General features: G+C 46.3%; 1 protein-coding gene across 12 annotated transcripts; it reads right to left on the bottom strand.

Moving 5' to 3' along the window:
* Positions 1-614: 614 nt before the first annotated feature.
* Positions 615-26,618, bottom strand: ZNF766 (zinc finger protein 766). 12 transcript variants are annotated; one of them, XM_063615632.1, is made up of 6 exons: positions 26,539-26,577; positions 24,802-24,864; positions 16,918-17,021; positions 11,673-11,799; positions 10,498-10,626; positions 615-3,264 (listed from the first exon to the last, which is right to left on the bottom strand). In XM_063615632.1, the coding sequence occupies exons 1-6, from the start codon at positions 26,567-26,569 to the stop codon at positions 2,132-2,134; spliced, it is 1,587 nt and encodes a 528-aa protein (XP_063471702.1). In that variant the 5' UTR covers positions 26,570-26,577; the 3' UTR covers positions 615-2,131. The 12 variants fall into 12 exon arrangements, with proteins under 12 accessions (XP_063471702.1, XP_063471704.1, XP_063471703.1 ...); XM_063615634.1 differs by lacking the exon at positions 24,802-24,864 and adding an exon at positions 18,764-18,867 and having other exon boundaries at positions 26,539-26,565; XM_063615633.1 differs by lacking the exon at positions 24,802-24,864 and having other exon boundaries at positions 26,539-26,583.
* Between the last annotated feature and the right edge of the window lie 376 nt (positions 26,619-26,994).

The raw sequence follows: 26,994 nt of genomic DNA on the forward strand, positions 1-26,994 counted from the left end.
GGCGGTGCACGCCTGTAATCCCAGCTACTTGGGAGGTGTAGACAGGAGAATCACTTGAACCCGGGAGGCAGAGGTTGCAGTGAGCCAAGATGGTGCCATTGCACTCCAGCCTGAGTGACAGAGCAAAAACTTCATCTCAAAAAAGAAAAAAAGGGAATACTATGCAGCCATAAAAAGGATGACTTCATGTCCTTTGCAGGGACATTGATGAAGCTGGAAACCATCATTCTCAGCAAACTATCACAGTGACAGAAGACCAAACACCCCATGTTCTCACTCATAGGTGGGAATTGAACAATAAGAACACCTGGACATAGGGCGGGGAACATCACACATCGGGACCGGGGGGGGGGGGGGGGCTGGGGGAGGGATAACATTAGGAGAAATACCTAATGTAAATGACGAGTTGATGGGTGCAGCAAACAAACATGGCACATGTGTACCTATGTAACAAACCTGCATGTTGTGCACATGTACATTAGAACTTTAAGTATAATTTTAAAAATAAATAAAAATAATAAAAAAATCCTAATGGTGCCTTATTATTGTCTGCTATAAAGTATCCTCCTGAGATGGGATAAAACAATATTGGTAGAAAGAAGGTGAATCATTCACACTTTGGAAAATTTCAACTTTATTGTTCCAAACATGAGAAAATCAAACAGTTGCACATTATGCCAGCAGTTAAATGTGAATCCCACTCAAGAACATGTTCCATTGGTAGTTTGGATTAAACTCTCTGCTCTGATTTAACTGTTCTCTCTTCCATTTGAAAAATCAGAGTACTTTTTAATCAGTCTTTGCTAAACAGCAGCTATTACTATCCAGTGGAGAAGGTGGACACCATTTCCCCTGCATCGTCTCTACTATGTAATCAGTCCCTAATAACCTCTCTTCCCATAAAAATCCCTGTGTCCTAAAGTCATGGCGTGCTCTATTTCATGGTCATTTGGAGAGCACAGCAGCACTGTGCCTGTTAGGAAAAGTGTGCCAACTGCAATAAGCATGATGACTGCCATCACGGTTTTGTTATTCTCTGTCCACCTCCATGGTCTCTAAATCAGACAATCTTTAATCTGAAAAGGCAGTGTCCTTATTCCTCCAGGAAATTGGATAGAAACGCTCCTCAGCTAATGAAGTCAGCCCTGTCATCTTACTGATTCTTTCCCAGAGACCACAGTGAAAGGCCTGTAGGGAAGGCACATGAAGAGATTTCAAAGTTCAGGTTTAAGTAATAAAAACTACCCTTTTTGTTTTCTTTTGAGACAGGGTCTCGCTCTGTCACCCAAGCTGGAGTACAAATGGCAAGATCAGAGCTCACTGCTCAAACTCCTGGGCTTGAGCGATCCTCTTGCCTCGGCCTCTTGAGTAGCTGGAACTACAGACACATGCCAGGGGCCTGACTTATTTTTTTTTATTTTGTAGAGATGGGCCTTGCTACGTTGCCCATACTGATCTTGATCTCCTGGCGTCAAGTGACCCTCCTGTCTTGGCTTTCTATTGTGCTAAGATTATAGGCATGAACCACTGTACTTGGCCTTTCAAATCCCAATTTTTTTTTTTTTTTTTTTTTGAGACAGAGTCTCACTCTGTCACCCAGGTTGGAGTGCAGTGGCGCGATCTCGGCTCATTGCAACCTCCACCTCACGGATTCAAGCAATTCTCCTGCCTCGGCCTCCTGAATAGCTGGGATTACAGGCATGTGCCACCATGCCCGGCTAATTTTTTTGTATTTATAGTAGAGATGGGGTTTCACCATATTGGCCGGGCTGGTCTCGAACTCCTGACCTTGTGATCCACCCACCTCAACCTCCCGAAGTGCTGGGATTACAGGCGTGAGCCACGGCACCCAGCCAATTACATTTTTAATAACCCGAATATAACAGACCATTTCCATGTGTCCTTGCACCCTTTATACACATCATATCATTAGGTTCAATATATTTTGACTTGTTAGCCTTGGCACACACAATCCATTTGTGTGGCTTCACCAAAGATGAATGTTTTGATGTCTAGTGATTTGGTGGGTCTCAATACAGCCTGTGCCACATATAGTATATTTAAATGATTTCTTTCCAGTATACTCTCAGATGTTGCTTACTGCTAGAACTTATGATAGAGTTTGCCAGACTCAGTTTGTAAGGACTCTCTCATGAACACTTCTCTGATGCTGTACAAACCATGAACTGTGTCGAAAGACCTTGCCACACACATGGCATCTGTAAGGCTTCTCTCCAGTATGGATTCTCTGATGATTTGCAAGGTGTGAATTCTGAGTGAAGACTTTGCCACACTCATTACATTTGTAAGGTTTCTCTCCAGTGTGAATTTTCTGATGTCGTGCAAGATGTGAAACTTGAGTGAAGACTTTGCCACATTCCTGACATTTATAAGGTTTCTCTCCGTTATGATTTCTCTGATGAACTGTTAGGGAGAACTTGTGCCTAAAAGCCTTGTCACATTCTTTACATTTGTAAGGTTTCTCTCCAGTGTGGATTAACAGATGGGTGGTGAGGCTTGAATGCCCACTAAATTCTTTGCCACATTTATTACATTTGTAAAGTTTCTCTCCTGTATGAATTCTCCAATGTTGTGCTAGGTATGAACTGCTACTATAAACCTTGCCACATTTGTTACATTTATGAGGCTTCTCTCTGGTATGAATTTTCTGATGTCGTACAAGGTATGTAATTCGACTGAAGACCTTGCCACACTCATTACATTTGTAAGGACTCTCTCCAGTATGTACTTTCTCGTGTCGTGCAAGGTATGCAATTCGATTGAAGAGCTTGCCACATTCTTTACATTTGTAAGGTTTCTCTCCCGTACGAACTCTCCAATGTTTTGCAAGGCCTGACTTGTCCCTGAAGGCTTTACCACATTCATGACATCTGTTAGGTTTATCTGCAGTGTGGATTACTTGATGATTAGGAAGGCTTGAAGACACTCTGAAGACTTTGCCCTGCTCATTACATTCGAAAGGTTTTCTCCTAATGTGTGCTTTCTGTTCTTGTGACAGCAATGGAAAGTCAACAAAATCATTCCTGTGTTTATTAAAAATGTGGGTTTTGACCCCAGAATAAATTCTTTGAAGTGGTGAAACTGAAGAACTGTGGCTGACAAACTTTTCAACTTGATTACATTCATACATCTTCCCTTCACCTTGAAATATCTCCAGTTCTGGCAGAGGTAAGTGAAAGGTTAATCCGAGTTGATTTGTAATAGGCTTGCTTCCTGCTTGGCTTCTCACTGCACAGCTCCTCCCTAGGAAAGCAAGTAAACAGTGTAATTTGAACCCATGGTTCTGGCATGTTTGTTTTTTTTTTTTTTGAGTTGGAGTCTGGCTTTGCCGCCCGGGCTGGAGTGCAGTGGCATGATCTCGGCTCACTGCAAGCTCCGCCTCCCAGGTTCACACCATTCTCCTGCCTCAGCCTCCTGAGAAGCTGGGACTACGGGCGTCCGCCACCACGCCCGGCTAATTTTTTTGTATTTTTAGTAGAGACAGGTTTCACTGTGTTAGCCAGGATGGTCTCAATCTCCTGACCTCGTGATCCGCCCGCTGTGGCCTCCTAAAGTGCTGGGATTACAGGCGTGAGCCACCGCGCCCAGCCTCTGGCATGTTTAGACCCTGACGGAGGAACTGGAATCTGCCTCATCTGACTCAGACACTGGAAGAAATATCAGCATATTTCGTATATCACACTGGCAGTGGAGAAAACCCAAAAGGTAGGGTGACGCAATGGAGCAATGGGGAATCTGAAGGACTCAGGAGGATTACGGGTGAGTTTGAGAGGGATTATGAGTAGAGAAATACAACAGAAATTGAAAGCTTCTAAGAAAAAGCAGGATGAGCCTCTCAGGGAAAATGCGACACTTATGAGCAGCTGCATAGGCCAGGTGTGGTGGCTGTAATCCCAGCACTTTGGGAGGGCGAGGCGGGCAGATCACTTGAGGTCAGGAGTTCGATTCCAGCCTGGCCAACATGGTGAAACCCCGTCTCCACCCAAAAATGCAAAAATTAGCCAGGTATGGTGGTGTGTGCCTGTAATCCCAACTACTCAGGAGGCTGAGGCCAGAGAACTGCTTAAACCCAGGAAGCAGATGTTGTGGTGAGCTGAGACTGTGCCGTTGCACTCCAGCCTGAGTGACAGAATGAGAATCCGTTTCAAAAAAAAAAAAAGTCACATGCGGTAGCTCACACCTGTAATCCCAGCACTTTGGGAGGCCAAGGCAGGTGGATCATGAGGTGAGGAGTTCAAGACCAGCCTGACCAACATGGTGAAACCCTGTCTCTACTAAAAATACAAAAAAAAAAAAAAAAAAAGCCGGCTGTGGTGGCGTGCGCCTGTAATCCCAGCTACTCAGCACTGAGGAAGGAGAAGAATCACTTGAACCCAGGAGGTAGAGGTTGCAGTGAGCCGAGATCGTGCCACTCTGCACTCCAGCCTGGGCGACAGAGCGAGAGTCTATCTCAAAATAAATAAATAAAAGTAAATAAATAAATAAAAATAAAATAAAAGGAAAATTAGAAAATATCTTGATATAAAGGAAAATGTAAATATAACACAGCAAAACTCATGAAATGCAACAAAAATAGTGCTGGAAGGGATATTGTAATGATGTAGGCATACATGAAAAATAAACAAATGGCTGGGTACGGTGGCTCACACCTGTAATCTCAGCACTTTGGGAGGCTGAAGTGGGAGGATCTCTTGAAGCCAGGAGTTGCAGACCAGCCTAGGCAACAAAGTGAGACCCTCTATCTCTAAACAAAATAAATAAATAAAATAAAATAAATTATTGTTTTAATTAGTGAGGCACAGTGTCGTGTGCTTGTAGTCTCAGCTACTCAGGAGGCTAAAGTGAGATCACTGGATCCCAGGATCTATGATCATGCTGCTGCACTCCAGCCTAAGTGACACAGTGAGACCCTCTCTCTTAAAAAATAAATAACTAAACTAGAATAAAATAACATATAAACAACCTAACTTTATATCTCAATAAAGAAAAAAACGAACACGGCCAGGCACGGTGGTTCACGCCTGTAATCCCAGCACTCTGGGAGGCCGAGGCGGGTGGATTGCCTGAGCTCAGGAGTTCGCGACCAGCCTGGGCAACAAGGTGAAACCCCGTCTCTACTAAAATTCAAAAAATTAGCCAGGCGTGGTGGCGTGTGCCCATAGTCCCAGCTACTTGGGAGGCTGAGGCAGGAGAATTGCTTGAACCCGGGAGGCGGAGGTTGCAGTGAGCCAAGATCGCACCACTGTACTCCAGCCTGGGCGACAGAGCAGGACTCCGGCTCAAAAAAAAAAGAAAAAGAAAAAAATGAACACTAAGATAGCAGAAAGAAAAAATAAAGGTTAGAAAACAGAGAAAACAGCAGAGAAGCACTAGAGAAAGTCAGGAAAGTAAGAGTTCACACTTTGAATAAGACTGACAAACCCTTACCTAAACTAGAAGAAACGTAAAGCATACGATCGAAATAACTACAATTAGAAAGGTAAAAGAGGACATTACAAACAAGTCCATACAAATAAAAATGGAAATTAAATGAGACTCAACAATTACATAACAAAAAATATGATAACCAAGAAAAAAGTGGATAAATTTGTAGATAGACATCACTTACCAAGACTTCACAATGACGTAGAAAATCTAAACACACCAGTAACAAATAAGAAGACTGAATCAGTTATTAAATACCTACCAACTACAACAGCAATGGACCAGATGACCTCAGTATAAAATTCTATCAAATATTGAAAAAAGATTGGCCGGGCGCGGTGGCTCACGCTTGTAATCCCAGCACTTTGGGAGGCCGAGGCGGGCGGATCACGAGGTCAGGAGATCGAGACCACGGTGAAACCCCGTCTCTACTAAAACTACAAAAAATTAGCCGGGCGTGGTGGCGGGCGCCTGTAGTCCCAGCTACTCGGAGAGGCTGAGGCAGGAGAATGACATGAACCCGGGAGGCAGAGCTTGCAGTAAGCCGAGATTGCGCCACTGGACTCCAGCCTGGGTGACAGAGCAAGACTCCGTCTCAAAAAAAAAAAAAAGATTTAACACCAATCCTCAAAATCTGCCATAAGGTTGACGAGGAGAACCACTTCTACACTCATTCAATGAGGCTGGTGTTACCTTGAAAGCAGAGGCAAAGGCCCTAAAGGAAACTGCAGAGCAGGCTGGGTGTGGGGCTCACACCTGTAATCCCAGCACTTTGGGGGGCCGATCACGAGGTCAAGAGTTCGAGACCAGCCTGACCAACAAGGTGAAACCCCATCTCTACTAAAAATACAAAAATTAGCTGGGCGTAGTGGCATGTGCCTGTAGTCCCAGCTACTCGGGAGGCTGGGGCAGGAGAATCGCTTGAACCCGGGAGGCGGAGCTTGCAATGAGCTGAGATTGCACCACTGCACTCCAGCCAAAAAAAAAGGAAAACTGCAGAGCAGGCCGGGCATGGTGGCTCACACTTGTAATCCCAGATCAACTGAGGTCAGGAGTTCGAGACCAGCTTGGCCAACATAGTGAAACCCTGTCTCTATTAAGATATAAAAGTTATACGGGCATGGTGGCAGATGCCTGTAGTCTCAGCTATTTGGGAAGCTGAGGGAGGAGAAGCACTTGAGCCCAGGAGGCAGAGGCTGCAGTGAGCCGAGATCACGCCACTGCACTCCAGCTTGGGCCACAGAGTGAGACTCCATCTTAAAACAAAACAAAACTGCAGAGCAATATTCCTGATTAATCTAATGCAAAAATCCTCAACAAAATGGTAGCAAAATAAATTCAGCAGCATATTAAAATGGATCACACCTCATGACCAAGCAAGATTTATTTCAGGAATGCAAGAAGGATGTAATTTTGGAACATTATTCTATGTAATACCCCACAATAACAGAATAAAGAAAAAGAAATCCATGCAATAATCTCAGCTGATGCAGAAAAACATTTGAAAAACCTCAGCAATCATTTATGATAAAAACACCCGCCAGGCACATTGGCTCGTGCCTGTGATCCTAATACTTTGGAAGGCCAAGGCGAGAGGATCCCTTGAGCTCAGGAATTCCAGACCGGCCTGGCTAACATAGCAAAACTCCACCTCTACAAAAAAATACAAAAATCAGCCAGGCATGTGGTTGAGGTGGGAGGATCGTTTGAGCCTGGGAGGTGGAGGTTGCAGTGAGCCGAGGTCAAGATCACGACAGCATGAGACACCCCCTCAAAAGAAAAAGAAAAAAGAAAAAAACAACACCCAACACACTAGGAATACGAGGAACCTACTTAACCTAATAGAGGCCGTATATAAAAAGCCGAAAGGTAACATCATACTCAACACTGAACGAATGAAGGCTTTCCCTTTATAACTGGGAGGGGAAGCCCACTTGGATTCTTTTTTTTTTTTTTTAATTGAGCTCTTCCGGGATCCAGGTCTTTCTTTCTTGACCCTCTGTTCTTCCATCATTTAAATGCAGTGGTACCCACTTGTGCTTATTAGCTCTCTTTCATTGGTTACTGACTGGGTGCACATCCATTATTTGCATTCAGAATACCTCCCTTGGTATCCAGGGAGGACGCGTTGCAGGCTCCTCTGTGTGGTGGTATGATACACATAAACATTGGTTTTTGTCCACAGTTCCTGGCTCATAACTCCCATAGCCCTTGCTATGGTCTTTCGTTATAATGTTGGGTTAGCCCTTCTCTGCAGACCTTAAGAAAAATAACCTCTCCAACCTTCTCTTCCTGTCCTTTCACCTGCCCTAAGGCAGGACTCTAACTTTCCCCCAACCTTTCTGATTGCGGGTCTTAAGACCTCCCCAGAGAGGGTCCTGCTGTATACCCTAGGGGAAGGAATGCTGATGTCACAAAGCTTCCATCAAAACCCAGGAGGACTGGGTTCCAAGAGCTTCAGGATGTCTGAACACATGGCGGTTTCCTGGAGAGTGGCACGCCCAGGGAGGGCTTGGAAGCTCCACAGTCCTTCCCCCATACCTGTCCCATACGTCTCTTCATCTGTATCCTTGCAATATCCTTCATAATAAACCGGCAAACATCTGAGTGTTTCTGTGACTTCTGTGAGCTGCTCCAGCAAATTAATTGGGCCCAAAGAGGGGATTGTGGAAACCTCAACTAGAAGCCAGTTGGTCAGAAGTTTGAGGACCCAGACTTGCAACTGGTGGCAAGTGGGGCAAGTCTTGGAGACTGAGCCCTAAACCTGCGGGACCTGGCCCTATCTCCAGGTACAGTGTTGGAAGTGAGTTGGAGGACACGCAGCTGCTGTCTGCTGCTTGGTGTATGGGGAAAAACCCCCACACCTTTGGTCAGAGAAGTCTTCTTCTGTGTTGATAGTTGTGGTGGTGTGAGAGCAGAGGAAAAACATGGTTTGCGAGTTTTGTGCTAAAAAACCCCGAGATACCAAAATGTGTGATGCTCAAGTCCCTTACTATTGGCCTTCATATCCATGGTTTCTAAACCTGCAGATACAGAAAGCCCAGAAAGACCAGGCCATGGTTAGAAGCATAGAATTGTCAGCACCAACCACCATCCTCCAGGAAGGGTACAGGGGCTGGAGATTGAGTTAATATCAATCATGCCTAAGTAATGAAGCCTCCATAAAAATTCCTGAGAGCTTTCACATGCTGAACACATGCGGTGGGCCTGGAGGGTGGCACAGCCAGTGAATCTTCCCACATGCCTCGCCTTGTGAATCTCCTCATCTGGCTGTCCATCTGGATCCTTGGAAACATCCCTCCTCATGAACCAATGAACATAACGAAGTGTTTCACTGAGTTCTGTAAGCCACCCTTGCAAAGTAACCAAACAGAAGAAGGGGGTCGAGGGAACCCTGACTTGTGGCTGGTTGGTCAGATGGAAAGGTGACAACCCCGCTACTGGCAATTGGTGGCTTAGATGGGGGACAGGCTTGGGAACTCAACCCTTAGCCTGTGGGATGCGACTCTAACTCAGGTAGATAGTGTCACCAATGAATTGCAGGAAACCCCAAAACTGGTTGTTGGTGGGGAGAAATCTCCACACATTTTGGTGACCAGAAATGAAGCATTCTATACCAAGTGGCATGTGAGAGTAGGAAAATCACTGACTTTTTCCCACCTCAAACAGACCTGAACAGGCAAAGAGGGCTTGAAACAGCTCCATGCAGTTTCCAGGACCCAGCTGCAAAAGACAGCAGCCTGGGCCGGGCGCGGTGGCTCACGCTTGTAATCCCAGCACTTTGGGAGGCCGAGGTGGGAGGATCACGAGGTCAGGAGATCGAGACCACGGTGAAACCCCGTCTCTACTAAAAATACAAAAAATTAGCCGGGCGTGGTGGCGGGCGCCTGTAGTCCCAGCTACTTGGAGAGGCTGAGGCAGGAGAATGGCGTGAACCCGGGAGGCGGAGCTTGCAGTGAGCCGAGATCACGCCACTGCACTCCAGCCTGGGCGACAGAGCGAGACTCTGTCTCAAAAAAAAAAAAAAACAAAAACAAAAAAAAAAAACAAAACAAAACAAAAAACAAACAAAAGACAGCAGCCTGTGTTTTCTCATCTCCCCATCAGGTCTTCCCAGTACAGGAAATGGGCAGATCATGAATAGGTCAAGGAGGCAGGTCTACGCAGACCTCAGCTCTGATGTATAAGGACAGAGAACTGAGCATCAGATAAAATCCCATACAGAAAGAGACCACAGGGGAAAGGGACTCCTTTGAAACAGCGCTCTCTGTGACCCTCAGAATCAAGGACTAAAGAGTTGACAGAAGCCACATGACAGGGTATTGTCCATCATGATAAAAGCCTTTGCTTTTGCCTCTGTTTGGGCTGCAGGAACACTGCAGGGCAAAAACATAAAACTATCACACATCTAAACGACAGCGTGGGCCGGGCGTGGTGGCTCATACCATAATCCCAGCACTTTGGGAGGCCGAGGCGGGCAGATCACGAGGTCAAGAGATTGAGACCATCCTGGCTAACAAGGTGAAACCTCGTCTGTACTAAAAATACAAAAATTAGCTGGGCATGGTGGCAGGCACCTGTAATCCCAGCTACTCGGGAGGCTGAGGCAGGGGAATCACTTGAACCTGGGAGGCAGAGGTTGCAATGAGCTGAGATCACGCCATTGCACTCCAGCCTGGAGACAGAGCGAGACTCCAGCTCAAAATAAATAAATAAATACATATATACATAAAGGACATGGTGACAGGTGGGGGTAAAGAAAGATTTCTCTTAAGAACTCACAGGATTTAAACTCTTATTTCTCCACGCAATTCTCCCACTTACAGAGAGTTTCCCAAACATGATTTAATAGTGTGGCTCTGGTAGGCATGGGGCACATGCCTATAATCACATCACTTTGGGAGGCCAAAGCAGGAGGACTGTTGAAGCCCAGGAGTTCAAGGCTGCAGTGAGCTATGATGGCCACTGCAATCCAGTGTGGGGGACAGAGACTGTCTCAAAAAAAAAAAAAAAAAAAATTGTGGCTTTCACTCTATCCATCTGAGCTCTTACCTGTGTTGATATCTTTGATACCTTCCCACCTATCTGGATTTTTTGCTACTTTCATTTCATTCTCCACAGTCCAGGGCTCTGTCCTTTGCTTCATCATGGAGATAACACTCAGGTCAGGAAGACAGATTCCTGTTCATAGAAGAAAGAATCAAGATGTGCTGTGATGTCTCCACAATCCAAGCCCTCTGTTTAGGCAGGAGACATGATATTAAAAATTAATCCTTTTACGCCAGTTAGAATGGCGATCATTAAAAAGTCAGCAAACAACAGATGCTGGAGACGATGTGGAGAAACAGGAACACTTTTACACTGTTGGTGGGAGTGTAAATTAGTTCAACCACTGTGGAAGACAGTGTGGCGATTCCTCAAGGATCTAGAACCAGAAATACCATTTGACCCAGCAATCCCATTACTGTGTATATACTCAAAGGATTATAAGCCATTCTACTATAAATAAATAAAAAAACTAATCAAGAATTCAAGAAAAACGTTTCACAAATTCACCCACAGACTGTCTCCTTCTGAATGCTTAGGGAACCCTGTAATAATTGGACATCGAACTCTCTTCCAAGAACTACAGAATCAAAAGCACAGGGGTAGAAAACAGGGAACTGGATATTTTAAAAGTTTGTCATAAGGTTTTATGCACACTTAAACCCAGGTACCACCCAAAGGTGTATCATGAAGGATACAGAATGTCTGAAGAAAGGGGGCATTTCAAGTCCAGAAAGCATACGGGAGCTTTTCATTTCTGAGTCAACAGGGTTTCTTTTTTTTTGAAACAGAGTCTTGCTCTGTTACCCAGGCTGAAGTGTAGTGCATGATCTCGGCTCACTGCAACCTCCGCCTCCTGGGTGCAAGCGATTCTCTTGCCTCAGCCTCCCGTGTAGCTGAGATAACAGGCATACATCGCCACACCTGGCTAATTTTTGTATTTTTAGTACAGATGGGGTTTTATCATTTTGGTCAGGTTGGTCTCGAACTCCTGACCTCAAGCAATCCACCCACCTCAGCCTCCCAAAGTGCTGGGATTACAGGCATGAGCCACCGTGCCCAGCCAAGTCAACAGGGTTTCAATCTCAGTCAAGCAATGCAGGGGCTCCCAAGAGGCACACAAGGGAAAATGCAGAGACAATAAGGGCAGACCCCAACTTCTGGAGGGGCATTATCCTTACCCAGGGAGACCAGGTTCCTGTAGTTCTCCAACATCACATCCCTGTATAAAGCTTTCTGCACAGGGTCCAGGCATTTCCACTCCTCCTGAGAGAATTCTATGGCCACATCCCTGAATGTCAAGTGTCCCTAAAATAAAAGATGTATTTGACCAACAGGGTATGGAGAGAGTAATTACGTTCACACAAAATGAGAAGAGGGTTGTAAGGATTGACTCAACTGAAGTGCTGACGTGAATATTCTGACACATCCACATTAAGGTATTTTTGAGCTAGTTATGTGTCTGTGATTGAGTTTTATTATACTTTTCCATAAAAAGTTATGATATTCTTTAAACTAGTGTAGATTTTTCATTCAATATCTACCTGAGCTGAAGACACCAACTACTTGTATTCTAGCTCAGGTAGATAATGAATATCACTTGGTGTGTCGAACATAACACCTAACACTTCTATAGAGATAATTGTGGGTTAATTTTGTGTCTGGGCATTAGAATCAAACCTAAAGAATCAAACAGTTAAGTAACACATCAGCATCAAAAGTAAACGGACAATTACCTGAGTAAAGTTAAGTTCATGGACAAAAACCTGAATCTGCATAAAAGGTCATTATATATGCATACACATGTATCCTCCCCATAATACGTTACTATTCTTACTGCTGTTAACTCATTAACGTGATAGTGTAGAACACATTTTTTTTTTTTTTATCGACAGAGTCTCAGTCTGTCACCCAGGCTGGAGTGCAGTGGCGCAATCTCGGCTCACTGCAACCTCCGCCTCCCGGGTTCCAGTAATTCTCCTGCCTCAGCCTCCCGAGCAGCTAGGATTACAGGCATGCGCCACCATACCTGGCTAATTTTTGTATTTTCAGTAGAGACAAGGTTTCACCATGTTGCTCAGGCTGGTCTTGAACTCCTGACCTCATGAGAGCCACCCACCTTGGCCTCCCAAAATGCTGGGATTATAGGCGTGAGTCACCGCACCCGGCCCAATAGTGCAGAACACTTATAAGGTCATGGAAAGTATTTCAGATGTAATTTCAACTGTTCAAAAATATAATTTTTTTTTTTGAGATGGAGTTTTGCTCTTGTTGCCCAGGCTCAAGTGCAATGGTGCAATCTTGGTTCACCACAACCTCTGCCTCCCAGATTCAAGGGATTCTCCTGCCTCAGCCTCCTGAGTAGCTGAGATTACAGGTGTGTGCCACCATGCCCAGCTAATTTTGTATTTTTAGTACAAATGGCCTTTCTCCATCGATCAGGCTGGTCTCGAACTCCTAACCTCAGGTGATCCACCCGCCTAGGCCTCCCAAAGTGCTGGGATTACAGGCGTGAGCCAACATGCACAGCCAAAAGTGTTGGCTCACGCCTGTAATCCCAGCACTTTGGGAGGCTGAGGCAGGCGGATCACGGGTTCAGGAGACCAAGACCATCCTGGTCCACATGGTGAAACCTGTCTCTACTAAAAATATAATAATTAGGCGGGTGTGGCAGTGCATGCCTGTAGTCCCAGCTACTCGGGAGGCTGAGGCAGAAGAATCGCTTGAACCCGGGAGGCGGAGGCTGCAGTGAGCTGGAGGCTGCAGTGAGCCGAGATCACGCCACTGCACTCCAGCCTGGGTGACAGAGCAAGACTCAGTTTCAAAAAAATAAAAAATAAAATAAAAATAAAAATAAAAAAATTCTTATAAAATGACGTTGTACCTTAACTATAGGCTTGCTTATCCATGCACTCATGCAAACACATCACATGTACACACTTACACACACTTAGCTTATAAAGTAATACACACACAATTTACACATCAGATGAAATAAGGAGTTGTCTCTCAATGACCTATTTTTTAGATGGTATTTGTCATCTTTTTAAAAAAAAATTCTTAGAGACTGGGTCTTGCTATGTTGTCCAGGTTGGGGTGCAGTGGGTAATCATAGCACAGTACAGCCTTGAACTCCTGATCTCAAATGATCCTCCCTCCTCAGCCTGTAATCCCAACACTTTTGGAGGCTGAGGCGGGCAAATCACCTGAGGTCAGGAGTTCGAGACCAGCCTGGCCAACATGGTGAAACCCCAACTCTGCAGAAAATGCAAAAATTAGCTAGGCATGGTGGCGGGCACCTGTAATCCAAGCTACTCAGGAGGCTGAGGTAGGAGAATTGCTTGAACCCAGGAGATGGAGGTTGCACTGAGCTGAGATCACACCACTGCACTCCAGCCTAGGCAAAAGAGTGAGATTCCGTCTCAAAAAAAAAAAAAAAAAAAAAAAAAAAGGTAAATCATGAAAACAAACATAGAAACTTGAACTCAAGTCACAAATACCTATTTTCAAATATATAAATATGTTTTAAAATTTATGTGAGGTCTCACTATGTTGCCCAGGGTGGTCTCAAACTCAAGAGATCCTCCCATCTCAGCCTCCCAAGAAGCTCAAATTATAGGCTTATACTACTGCACTAACCCATTGCTTTGTCCATTAAAATTTATTCTCTAGTGAGAATTACAAACCACTGTTCAAAGAAATCAGAGAAGACACAAACAGAAAAACATCCCATGCTCATGGATAAGAAGAATCAATATAATTAAAATGACCATACTGCCCAAAGAATTTACAGATTGAAGGCTAATCCTAATGACATTCTTTGCAGAACTAGAAAAAAACTATTTTAAAATTCATATGCAATCAAAAAAGAGCCTAAATAGCCAAGGCAATCCTAAGCAAAAAGAACAAAGCTGGAGGCATCAAGTTATCCAACTTCAAACTACACCACAAGGCTACAGTAACCAAAACAACATGGTACTGGTACAAAAACAGGCACAAAGACCAATGGAACAGAACAGTCAGCCCAGAAATAAGGCCGTGCATCTACAACCATCTGATCTTTGACAAAGCTGACAAAAACAAGCAATGGGGAAAAGACTCCCTATTTCATAAATGGTGCTGGATAACCAGCTAGCCACATGCAGAAGATTGAAGCTGGACCCCTTCCTTATACTATATACAAAAATCAACTCAAGATGGATTAAAGACTTCAGTGTAAAACCCAAAACTATCAAAATCTTGGAAGACAACTTAGGCAATACCATCCTGGACACAGGAATGGGCAAAGATTTCATGACAAAGACACTAAAAGCAATCATAACAAAAACAACAATTGACAAGTGGTATCCAATTAACTTTTAAGAGCTTCTGCACAGCAAAAGAAACTATCGACAGAGTGAGCAGACAACCTACAGAATGGGAGAAAATTTTTGCAAACTATGCATCTAACAAAGGTCTAATATCCAGCATCTACAAGGAACTTAAACAAATTTACAAGAGAAAAACAACCCCATTAAAAAGTGGGCAAAGGGCCAGGTGCGGTGGCTCATGCCTATAATCGCAGCACTTTGGGAGGCTGAGGCAGTTGGATCACCTGAGGTCAGAAGTTCCCAGACCAGCCTGGCCACCACGGTGAAGCTCCGTCTCTACTGAAAATACAAAAATTAGCTGAGTGTGCTGGCAGGGGCCTGTAATCCCAGCTACTCGGGAGGTTGAGGCAGGAGAATCGCTTGAACCCGGGAGGCAGAGGCTGCAGTGAGCTGAAATCACACCATTGCACTCCAGCCTGGGCGACAACAGCGAAATTCCATCTCAAACAAACGAAAGAAGTGGGCAAGGGACACGAACAGACACCTCTCAAAAGCAGACATACATGTAGCCAACAAGCATATGGAAAAAAAGCTCAGTATCACTGATCATTAGAGAAATGCAAATCAAAGCCGGGGGCAGTGGCTCACGCTTGTAATCCCAGCACTTTGGGAGGCCGAGGCGGGCGGATCACGAGGTCAGCAGATCGAGACCACGGTGAAACCCCGTCTCTACTAAAAATACAAAAAAAAAAATTAGCCAGGCATGGTGGCGGACGCCTGTAGTCCCAGCTACTCGGAGAGGCTGAGGCAGGAGAATGGCGTGAACCTGGGAGGCGGAGCTTGCAGCGAGCCGAGACCGCGCCACTGCACTCCAGCCTGGGTGAGAGCAAGACTCCGTCTCAAAAAACAAAAAAAGAGAGAAATGCAAATCAAAACCACAATGAGATACCATCTCATTAGTCAGAATGGCTATTACTAAAAGTCAGAAAAGGCCCAGCGTGATGGCTCACACATGTAATCCCAACACTTTGGGAGGCTGAGGTGGGTGGAGATGGTGAAACCCCATCTCTACCAAAAATTCAAAAAATTGCCGGGCGTGGTGGTACGCATTTGTGGTCCCAGCTACTCAAGAGGTTGAGGTGGGAGGATTGCTTGAGCCTGGGAGGTAGAGTTGCAGTGAGCCAAAATTGCACCACTGTACGACAGCCTGGATGACAGAGCGAGACTCTTGTCTCCAACAAACAAACGAACAAAAAAAGGCAGAAAAGATTTCCTGAATTTTTATTGCAGAATTTACCAGGTACTTATGCACATTAATACGTGATTTCTGTGGGCAGCTTCTCTAACCCTGGTCCACAGAGAGCTGACAGTGCATCCAGATGTGGCCCCTGAACAATCCCTGCTGCCCAACAGCACTGACACCACAGGACCCTCACCCCATCTCCATCCATGTCTGGGTGTGAGCCCTTCCCAGGACCATGCCCAGTGCAGCCTCTTCCCAAGTTCTTGTCACTGGGTCACAAAAGATGGAATCTAAGCGAGATGAGAGGGACTGAAGGAAGGCATGGGTGAGTGCGAGCAAAACTGTCAGGCAGGACACTTCAGACTCAGAGAAGATTCCCAACTCCAGCACCCAGCATTTCAGGAAGAAATAAGAAACAGAACAATCTACTGAGAATATCACTTTACCTGAGTAAGTGGCATCCTTGACTCCTCTGCTTTCCTCTTCTGGGCTTCTCCTTCAAATAACATGACTTTTTTTTTTTTGAGACGGAGTCTCACTCTGTCCCCCAGGCTAGAGTGCAGTGGGGCGATCTCAGCTCACTGCAAGCTCCACCTCCCGGATTCATGCCATTCTCCTGCCTCAGCCTCCCAAGTAGCTGGGACTACAGGCTCCCGCCACCATGCTCAGCTAATTTTTTGTATTTTTAGTAAAGACGGGGTTTCACCATGTTAGCCGGGATGGTCTCGATCTCCTGACCTTGTGATCCACCTGCCTCGGCCTCCCAAAGTGCTGGGATTACAGGCATGAGCCACCGCGCCCGGCCAACATGACTCTTTAGAAGTCAATCCTGAATGTCAAAAATATGCTGTTCAGGGTTTAGAATCAACATACTTTCTTGCTGTGCCACAACCACACACGTAGGGAAGACTTCACCCTGTGGAAACACGGTCCTCTGCTGCCCACTGCGTCAGAGTTGATGCCGGGACAATAAACTCCTACAGGAAGAACAAGTGAGTTTTTGGCCCCTTTCTTCAGAACCCGCTCCCCTCCTAGAGAAGCCCACACACAAGCTGCAGCAGTGGGGAGCTGGGCTGGACTAAGCTCCCCTTCAGGGCGCAGACCTGGCTCTGACCAAACCCCATGCAGAGAACAGCCCCCCTCACCTCTTTGTGAATCAGAGGCTGAGCTCAGCCTTCAGAAATGAGGACACGGCTTCAGTGCTCAATGCTGTATACAGAATATAGTAAAATCCCGGGCCGGGCGCGGTGGCTCACGCTTGTAATCCCAGCACTTTGGGAGGCCGAGGCGGGCGGATCACGAGGTCAGGAGATCGAGACCACGGTGAAACCCCGTCTCTACCAAAAACACAAAAAAATTAGCCGGGCGTGGTGGCGGGCGCCTGTAGTCCCAGCTACTCGGAGAGGCTGAGGCAGGAGAATGGCGTGAACCTGGGAGGCGGAGCTTGCAGCGAGCCGAGACCGCGCCACTGCACTCCAGCCTGGGTGAGAGCAAGACTCCGTCTCAAAAAACAAAAAAAGAGAGAAATGCAAATCAAAACCACAATGAGATACCATCTCATTAGTCAGAATGGCTATTACTAAAAGTCAGAAAAGGCCCAGCGTGATGGCTCACACATGTAATCCCAACACTTTGGGAGGCTGAGGTGGGTGGAGATGGTGAAACCCCATCTCTACCAAAAATTCAAAAAATTGCCGGGCGTGGTGGTACGCATTTGTGGTCCCAGCTACTCAAGAGGTTGAGGTGGGAGGATTGCTTGAGCCTGGGAGGTGGAGTTGCAGTGAGCCAAGATTGCACCACTGTACGACAGCCTGGATGACAGAGCGAGACTCTTGTCTCCAACAAACAAACGAACAAAAAAAGGCAGAAAAGATTTCCTGAATTTTTATTGCAGAATTTACCAGGTACTTATGCACATTAATACGTGATTTCTGTGGGCAGCTTCTCTAACCCTGGTCCACAGAGAGCTGACAGTGCATCCAGATGTGGCCCCTGAACAATCCCTGCTGCCCAACAGCACTGACACCACAGGACCCTCACCCCATCTCCATCCATGTCTGGGTGTGAGCCCTTCCCAGGACCATGCCCAGTGCAGCCTCTTCCCAAGTTCATGTCACTGGGTCACAAAAGATGGAATCTAAGCGAGATGAGAGGGACTGAAGGAAGGCATGGGTGAGTGCGAGCAAAACTGTTAGGCAGGACGCTTCAGACTCAGAGAAGATTCCCAACTCCAGCACCCAGCATTTCAGGAAGAAATAAGAAACAGAACAATCTACTGAGAATATCACTTTACCTGAGTAAGTGGCATCCCTGACTCCTCTGCTTTCCTCTTCTGGGCTTCTCCTTCAAATAACATGACTTTTTTTTTTTGAGACGGAGTCTCACTCTGTCCCCCAGGCTAGAGTGCAGTGGGGCGATCTCAGCTCACTGCAAGCTCCACCTCCCGGATTCATGCCATTCTCCTGCCTCACCCTCCCAAGTAGCTGGGACTACAGGCTCCCGCCACCATACCCAGCTAATTTTTTGTATTTTTAGTAAAGACGGGGTTTCACCATGTTAGCCGGGATGGTCTCGATCTCCTGACCTTGTGATCCACCTGCCTCGGCCTCCCAAAGTGCTGGGATTACAGGCATGAGCCACCGCGCCCGGCCAACATGACTCTTTAGAAGTCAATCCTGAATGTCAAAAATATGCTGTTTAGGGTTTAGAATCAACATACTTTCTTGCTGTGCCACAACCACACACATAGGGAAGACTTCACCCTGTGGAAACACGGTCCTCTGCTGCCCACTGCGTCAGAGTTGATGCCGGGACAATAAACTCCTACAGGAAGAACAAGTGAGTTTTTGGCCCCTTTCTTCAGAACCCGCTCCCCTCCTAGAGAAGCCCACACACAAGCTGCAGCAGTGGGGAGCTGGGCTGGACTAAGCTCCCCTTCAGGGCGCAGACCTGGCTCTGACCAAACCCCATGCAGAGAACAGCCCCCCTCACCTCTTTGTGAATCAGAGGCTGAGCTCAGCCTTCAGAAATGAGGACACGGCTTCAGTGCTCAATGCTGTATACAGAATATAGTAAAATCCCTTTATCCAAGGGGATATGGTGCAAAACCCCGAATGAATGAAACTTGGAACAATGCTGAACCCTATTTACTCCACTTAAAGGATGCATGTGACAGATTCTCACTGGCATATCCAAATTGCCAACATCAATGCTCATGTGCTTGGGGGACATGTTAAGTAAAATAAGGATCACTTAAACAAAACCAATGAGATACCACAAAATTGGATCTGATCAAAAAGACTACTATTAAAAACAAAACAAAAAAGAAGACTATTAACGGATTAATGGGCAGACAGAGTATACAGTGCGTAGGTTCTGTATCCATGGATTCAACCAATTCTAGACTGAAATAATTTTAAAAAAAGGAAGCAATATACCAACATAAAACAGCAATAAAATAAAAATAATACAAGAAAACAACCCAGTATAACAAGTATTTACATAGCATTTATATTTAATTAGGTATTACAAGTAATCAGATGGATTTATAGTATATGGGAGGATGCGGAGGATGTGCATAGGTTATATGCAAATACAGTCACGCATTGCTTAATAACAGGGACATGTTCTGAGAAACGCATTTTCAGACCATTTCATTACAGAGTGAACTTACACAAACCAAGATAGCATAGCCTACTACACATCTGCTATATATAATACAGCCTACTGCTAAAAACCTGTAGGGCATGCTATGTCCTGAATACTATAGTCAACTGTAACAATGGTAAGTGCTCGTAAGTCAAAACATATCTAAATACAGAAAAGGTACAGTAAGGCCAGGCACGGCGGCTCATGCCTCTAATCCCAACACTTTGGGAGACCAAGGCGGGTAGATCATCTGAGGTTGGGAGTTCGAGACCAGCCTGGCCAACATGGGGAACCCCGGTCTCTATTAAAAACACAAAAATTAGCCAGGCATGATGGTGGGTGCCTGTAATCCCAGCTACTCGGGAGGCTGAGGCAGAAGAATCACTTGAACTCAGGAGGCGGAGGTTGCAGTGAGCCAGGACTACGCCACTGCACTCCAGCCTGGGTGACAGAGCGAGATTCTGTCTCCAAAAAAAAAAAAAAAAAAAAAGAAAAAAATACAGTAGTCATATGGTATAAAAGTTTAAAAAATGGTACACTTGCCTAGGGCACTTACCATGAATGGAGCTTGGAGGACTGGAAATTGCTGTGGGTGAGTGAGTGAGTGATGAATGAATGCGAAGGCCTAGGACATGATGGTACACTACTACAGGCTTTATAAACACTGCACATTTAGGCTGCACTAACTTCACAAAAAATACTTTTTTCTTCAGTAATAAACTAATCTTAGCTTACTTACTGCAACTGTTTTACTGTATAAACTTTTAAATTTAACTTTTTGACTCTTTTGCAATAACAGCTTAAAACACAAACACATTGTACAGCTATACAAAAATATTTTATCTTTTTACCTTAATTCTCTAAACTTTTTCTTGTTTTTAATTTTTTTTTTTTTTTTTTTTTTTGAGACGGAGTCTCGCTCTGTCGCCCAGGCTGGAGCGCAGTGGCGCAATCTCAGCTCACTGCAAGCTCCGCCTCCCGGTTCATGCCATTCTCCTGCCTCAGCCTCTCTGAGTAGCTGGGACTACAGGCGCCTGACACCACGCCCGGCTAATTTTTTGCATTTTTTTTTTTTAGTAGAGATGGGGTTTCACCGTGGTCTCGATCTCCTGACCTCGTGATCCACCCGCCTCGGCCTCCCAAAGTGCTGGGATTATAAGCGTGAGCCACCGCGCCCGGCCTAATTTTTTTTTAACCTTTTTAAACATTTTTGTCAACAACTAAGACAAAAACACACACATCAGCCTAGGCCTGCACAGGGTCAGGACCATCAGTGTCACTGTCTTCCAGTGCCACATCTTGTCCCACCAGAAAGTCCTCCTATGGTAACAATGGTTTCTCCCGGAGGCCTCCTGAAGGACCTGCCTGAGGCTCTTCTAGAGGTGTCACTCCTTTCAGAAACACATCCCTGGTGGTTTGCTTGCTTTGTTTCTTTTGTCTTCCTAAATGTTCTTATGAGCAGATAATGCATCATGGACCTTCCTTTCTATTAATGAAAATCTTTAGGTGTTGGTGCCTATGTTTTCAAACCTTTTAAGGAGCTTGTCAAGGTCTGCAAAAGCTCCTGCTATATCTTTAACTGTGAATTGCCTTGAGAGTACTTTCTTTTTCTCCTTCAGTTTCCTATTGGCTCATTCTCTTTTTTTTTTTTTTTTTTTGAGATGGAGTCTCGCTCTGTCGCTCAGGCTAGAGTGCAGTGGCGCGATCTTGGCTCACTGCAACCTCCACCTCCTGGGTTCAAGTGATTCTCCTACCTTAGCTTCCCAAATAGCTGGGACCACAGGCATGTGCCACCACTCCTGACACTGACCTCAAGTGATCCACCTGCCTCAGCCTCCCAAAGTGCAGAGATTACAGATGTTAGCCACCGTGCCCAGCCAGTTCCCTATTCTCTTGCCTCTTCTTCAGCTACATGTTCCTGTATCAGTTCCAATGACTCCTCATTAACCCATTCCTCATGAACCACCTCTAAGAGATTCTCAATGTCATCTTCCTCCACATCCAGGTTAAAGCTGTTTGGTAACACACTAGGTTCGTTTCCGCCAGCATCACCACAAATACAAGGAATGCACTGCACTATGATGTCATGACTGCTCTGAGGTAGCTAGGCAACAGGAATTTTTCAGCTCCAGTGTAATCTTATGGAACCACCATTATAGGCGTGGGCTGCTGTTGACCGAAATGTCCTTATGTGGCATGTGACTGTATTATGCAATTTTATATAAGGGTCTTGAAGATCATCTGATTTGGGTAGTCTTGGGGGGGATCTTGGAAGCAAATCTTATGTGATACCGAGGGATGACTATATAGGGGGACATACTGGACAAAGAGATGATTCAAGTCCTGGACAAAACAGAGTGGGACGGTGAGAGATTGTATCATCCTACTCAGAAGGGTAAGAAATTTAAAACTTGTGAATTCTTCATTTCTGGAACTTTCCATGTAATATCCTTGGACTGTGGTTGACCATGAGTAACTGGAACCTGAAAAAGTACACTGGCAGATAAAGAGCAACTACTGTAGAATCAACTTCAAATATTAAGGCTGGGCCCGACCTGAGTATGTGAATGGGAATCTCAGGTAAGAGGCTGGGGGCACAAGACATGTATCTGCACTCCAATGTGAAACCAGGGGTGAGCTCCACTCAGACGGGGCAAGCCCATCACACCCCCACCTTCTGGCTCTGCTCTACCCTTGGGTCTCGTTACCAGGATTTACGTACTGGACAGCAAAAGAGCACAAAGAAACATCCAGAGCAGGCAATGTGGACCACAGTGGGGGTAAGGGTGTAGCTGGAGTGTTAAATGTAGGGTAGAGAGGAACGCAGAAGCCTCCATGAAGAAGGTAATATCAGAACAAAGACCTGGGGAAGAAAAGGTGTTTGCACCTGCAGCTGACAGGCTAGAGATGTCCAGGCAGAGGGACAGCCCAGGTGGAAGCCCTGAGGCAGGAGCAACCCTGGCCCCAGGAAAGAGGCCTGTGTGGCTGCAGCAGAGGGAACGAGGGGGACACAGGCAGGAGATGAGCCCAGAGAGGTCCTGGGACGCAGATCACACAGGGATGAGGCCGCCAACATTTCTCTCCAATACTTCAAAAGAATTTCAAAAACAACAAATTTCCTCATCTGTTTTAGTAAATATGTAATTATTTATGTTATAAATTAATGTACTTACAGGCTGGCATGGTGGCTCATGCCTGTAATCCCAGCACTTTGGGAGGCCAAGGCGGGCAGGTCACGAGGTCAAGAGATCGAGACCATCCTGGCCAGCATGATGAAACTCCATCTCTACTAAAAATATAAACAATTAGTCAGGCGTGGTGGTGCACGCCTGTAGTCCCAGCTACTCAGGAGGCTGAGACAGGAGAATTGCTTGAACCTGGGAGGTGGAGGTTATGGTGAGCCAAGATCGCGCCACTGCACTCTAGCCTGGTGACACAGCAAGACTCCCTCTCAAAAAAAAAAAAAAAATTTAATGTATTTACAATGTAACATCTTACATATTTTGAACATATGACAAGTTCAGCTATGCCCCAGGAAGTACAGGGTCACGCTCATCTGAGATGTGCAGGACTGCAGGGGAATGCATTTGGGGAAGTTCAGAAAGTGGCACATATGAAGGTGGAGATGCCTGTTAGATGTCCCAGCAAAGTGAGGGGACGACTGAACACAGGTTTCTAGATCTCAGGGCAGAGGTCTGCAGGGCACATGGAGACAGGTAGATGGGGTTCAAAGCCATGAGATGAGATGATAAGGAAGGGTAGTGTGTGTGAACAGAGATGAGAAGAGTTTAGAGATCTAAGCCTATTCAACATAGGGAAACCCAGCCTGTACTAAAAAATAAAAAAATTACTCGGGTGTGGTGGTGTGCACCTAGAATCCCAGCTACTTGGGAGGCTGACGCAGGAGGACCTCCTGAGCCCAAGAGTTCGAGGCTGCAGGGAGCTATGACTGCACCACTGCACTCCAGTCTGGGTGACAGACTGAGACCCTGTCTTAAAAACAAAAACAAAAACGAGAAAGACCTACATCATGGGACACTCATATTCAGAGAAGACAGCTTCGGGAGACACCAGCAGAGGAAACTGGTAAGACAAAAATCTGAAACAAAGTAATTAAATAAATTTAGAGATGTCTTCAAAGCTAAGAAAAAAGAACAGGGAATGATCAGCTGTGCAACATGTTGCTAAGACGAAAAGATGAGGATAGGAAATTCAAAACTGGACTTCGAAACACAGAGATCACTGGTGCCTCTGGGAAAAAAGGATCAAAGGAATGGTGGAGGTGAAAGTAATTGGAAGGGGGTAAATCAAGAACTGGAGGCAAGTCTGAAGACAGAAATATAAACAAGATTTTAGTGTACTGTGTTCTCAAACGGAGCAGTGAAAGAGGGGTGCTCACTACAGGGAGAGATGTAATTAATAGAATATTTTTTGTTTTAATCATGGAGGAGTGGCAAGAAAATAAAGGCTTCATTCCGTGCCTTTTTTTTTTTTTTTTTTTGAGACAGAGTCTCACTCTTGTCACCCAGACTGGAGTGCAGTGGCGTGATCTTGGCTCACTACAACCTCCATCTCGGCTCACTGCAACCTCCACCTCCCGGGTTCAAGTGATTCTCCTGCCTCAGCCTCCAGAGTAGCTGGGAATACAGGTACGTGTGACCATACCCAGCTAATTTTTGTATTTTTGGTAGAGATGGGGTTTCACTGTGCTGGCCAGGCTGGTCTGGAACTCCTGGCCATAAGTGATTCACATGCCTTGGCCTCCCAAAGTGCTGGGATTACAGGCGTGAGCCACCACACCCAGCCAGTGTGTCTGTGTGTGTTTTGATGGACAATACCTCCATGTGGGTACACTAACCAAAGTAATTCCTTGAAGTAAATATTGGTGATGCCACAGAGGAAGGATGTCACAGTGTCCTGAGACTGTGAGTAGGGCTGGCACATGGTGCACAATCGCAGGGTCAGCAACAGCCAGGGGGAGGGACAGACCATTCCCAGTCACTACTGTGCAGAGATCACAGGCCCTGATACAGGTGGGTGGGCCGGTTGGAGATCTCTTCCCTTTACTAGTTGAGACGGAAATGTGCACGTGTTTTTCCCCATACTGACCAGTTCTCTGGCACACTCCCAGCTGGATGACCCACAATTTAACTCCATTTTGATAGTATCTACCTGGAAATAGAATCAGATCCCAGTTAAGGACTCAGTCCCACAAGACTGCCCCTCACCTCAGATATGGATAAAATTAACGGTTTCCAAAACACACTCCTCTGTTTTGATTTGCTAGGATGGCTCTTCCATCTGTATCCTTTGTAATAACCTTCATAACTGATAGTAAACCTAAGTAAAATTTTCTCCGAGTTCTGGGAACCATTCTAGCGAATTAGTAAAATGTGAGGAGGCCGGGCAAGGTGGCTCAAGCCTGTAATCCCAGCACTATGGGAGGCCGAGGTGGGCAGATCACCTGAGGTCTCAGGAGTTCACGACCAGTCAGGCCAACACAGTGAAACCCTGTCTCTACTAAAAATACAAAATTAGCCAGGCGTGGTGGCGGGCGCCTGTAATCCCAGCTACTTGGGAGGCTGAGGCAGGAGAATCGCTTGAACTCAGGAGGCTAAGGTTGCAGTGAGCCGAGATTTTGAGCCCCTCTCCTCTCCCGCAGTTTCTCCCCTTCTTCCCTCTATTCCTTCTTTTCCACTTGATCTGCTCCCTCTTGCAATTTTTTTCCTCTTGTTGCTCTTTCTCTCCAATCTTTTGTCTCCAATCTCCATATATTTCTGCCTCTTTCTTCTCCCATCTGTGCTCCTCCTGTTAAATTCCCTCTTCTCTGTTACGCCCCCTTGTCCCCAGTGTCTGGCAACCCCAGATCTCTGGGGTGGTTCTCCCTCTGCTCTCCTTGTCACCGGCTGCCCCCTCTTGCTGTCCCAGCACCACGCTGCTCGGTCTGCCCTGGCTCTAAATCCCTCCTCCTCTCCCCAACTTTGTCTGAGGAGCCTCCCGCTTTGCTGCCCCTCTCCCTACCTTGCTGTCCTTCATCTGTCTAGAAATAGAACTTTTCTCTCCCTGCTACTTCCTGGGGTGCTTCTTTCACTTTGCAAATCTCTCACCCTCCCTCTGCGTTGCCGTCTTGTTATGGATCTCCCTCATTATTTTCTCTCTAAATTTTTCTGTTTCCTCTACCTCGCTCTCCATCTCTCTTTCACTACACATTCACAGGGAGGGGACTGGAATAAAATGCCCACCTCCTCAAGAGCAGTTTCCAGTGGGAGGAATTTGGGACGGAAGAACACTGGGTGCCCTAAGATAGGTCCCGGCCACCTCCCCCAACACAGGATCAGGAGAAGCCGTGACTGCGAAGAGGCCTGGGGACAGAAGGGCACGGCCCAAGGAGGACTAGGGCGGCAGGCAGATCAGGGGTGGGGTCTGCAGAATCTCCAGGCCAGGCAGAGGACGCGGCCCCTCCCGAATTGCGGCTGCGGCGCTGCGCCCCAGGGGCCGACAAGGGCGAGGCTTGGGACCCGGAGGGCGTGGATCCGCCTCGCAGGTGGGGACTTTACGTGGCGCGGGGCTGGCGGAGGGGTCACTGAAGGGTTTTAAGCAGGAAAACGGCGCGAAAGCAGCTGCCTACACGGCCCTACGGCAGAACGACCGGGGACAGAACCAGCCCTAGGGCGATTTTAACACACAGGGAAGCGACCCCCAGTATTCTGAAGGGACGCATGAATTTACTCGGGGTGGAGAGAGCGGTGCGGGGATTTTAAGGTCTGTACCGCCCCCCACATCCCGGGTACAGAAGCGTGAGGACACCGCTAAGCGAACACTTAATCTAAACAAAGGAAAACTCACGCGCCGCAGTTGCGCCATATCTCCTCGCCATCCACTTCCGGGTCTGCAGGCGGCTGCGCGCGAACGGAGAGGCCAGGCCGGGGCGTGGCCGGGGACGCGGTGGGCGGGGCCTGAATGCTTATGGGCCGGGCCCCGCGCTTCCCTTCTCCTATCTCTGGGCGTGTCTCGGTTTTCCGGATTTTGCAAGCCACACTTGACAGTCAGGCTGGAGCCGCTCCACGGTTTGTGACCTGGGATCTCAGTAGGAGGGTCAACGTCTGTTTGGATCCAGGAAAGTTCCCACAATTAAAATTAAGGAATTCAATTAAAATTTAGAAATTTAATTGAAAAGCCCTTAAATTGTCTGTGAAAGGAATGCAAACTAAAATACAATATGCAAACTCAACCTGTGCAGAATGTGTAATTTCATGCTGACGCCCCACAGAATAGCATAGAAATCCTCTCCATTTCTATTCC

This window comes from Symphalangus syndactylus, chromosome 13, assembly GCF_028878055.3.
Source record: "Symphalangus syndactylus isolate Jambi chromosome 13, NHGRI_mSymSyn1-v2.1_pri, whole genome shotgun sequence".
Taxonomy (NCBI): domain Eukaryota; kingdom Metazoa; phylum Chordata; class Mammalia; order Primates; family Hylobatidae; genus Symphalangus; species Symphalangus syndactylus.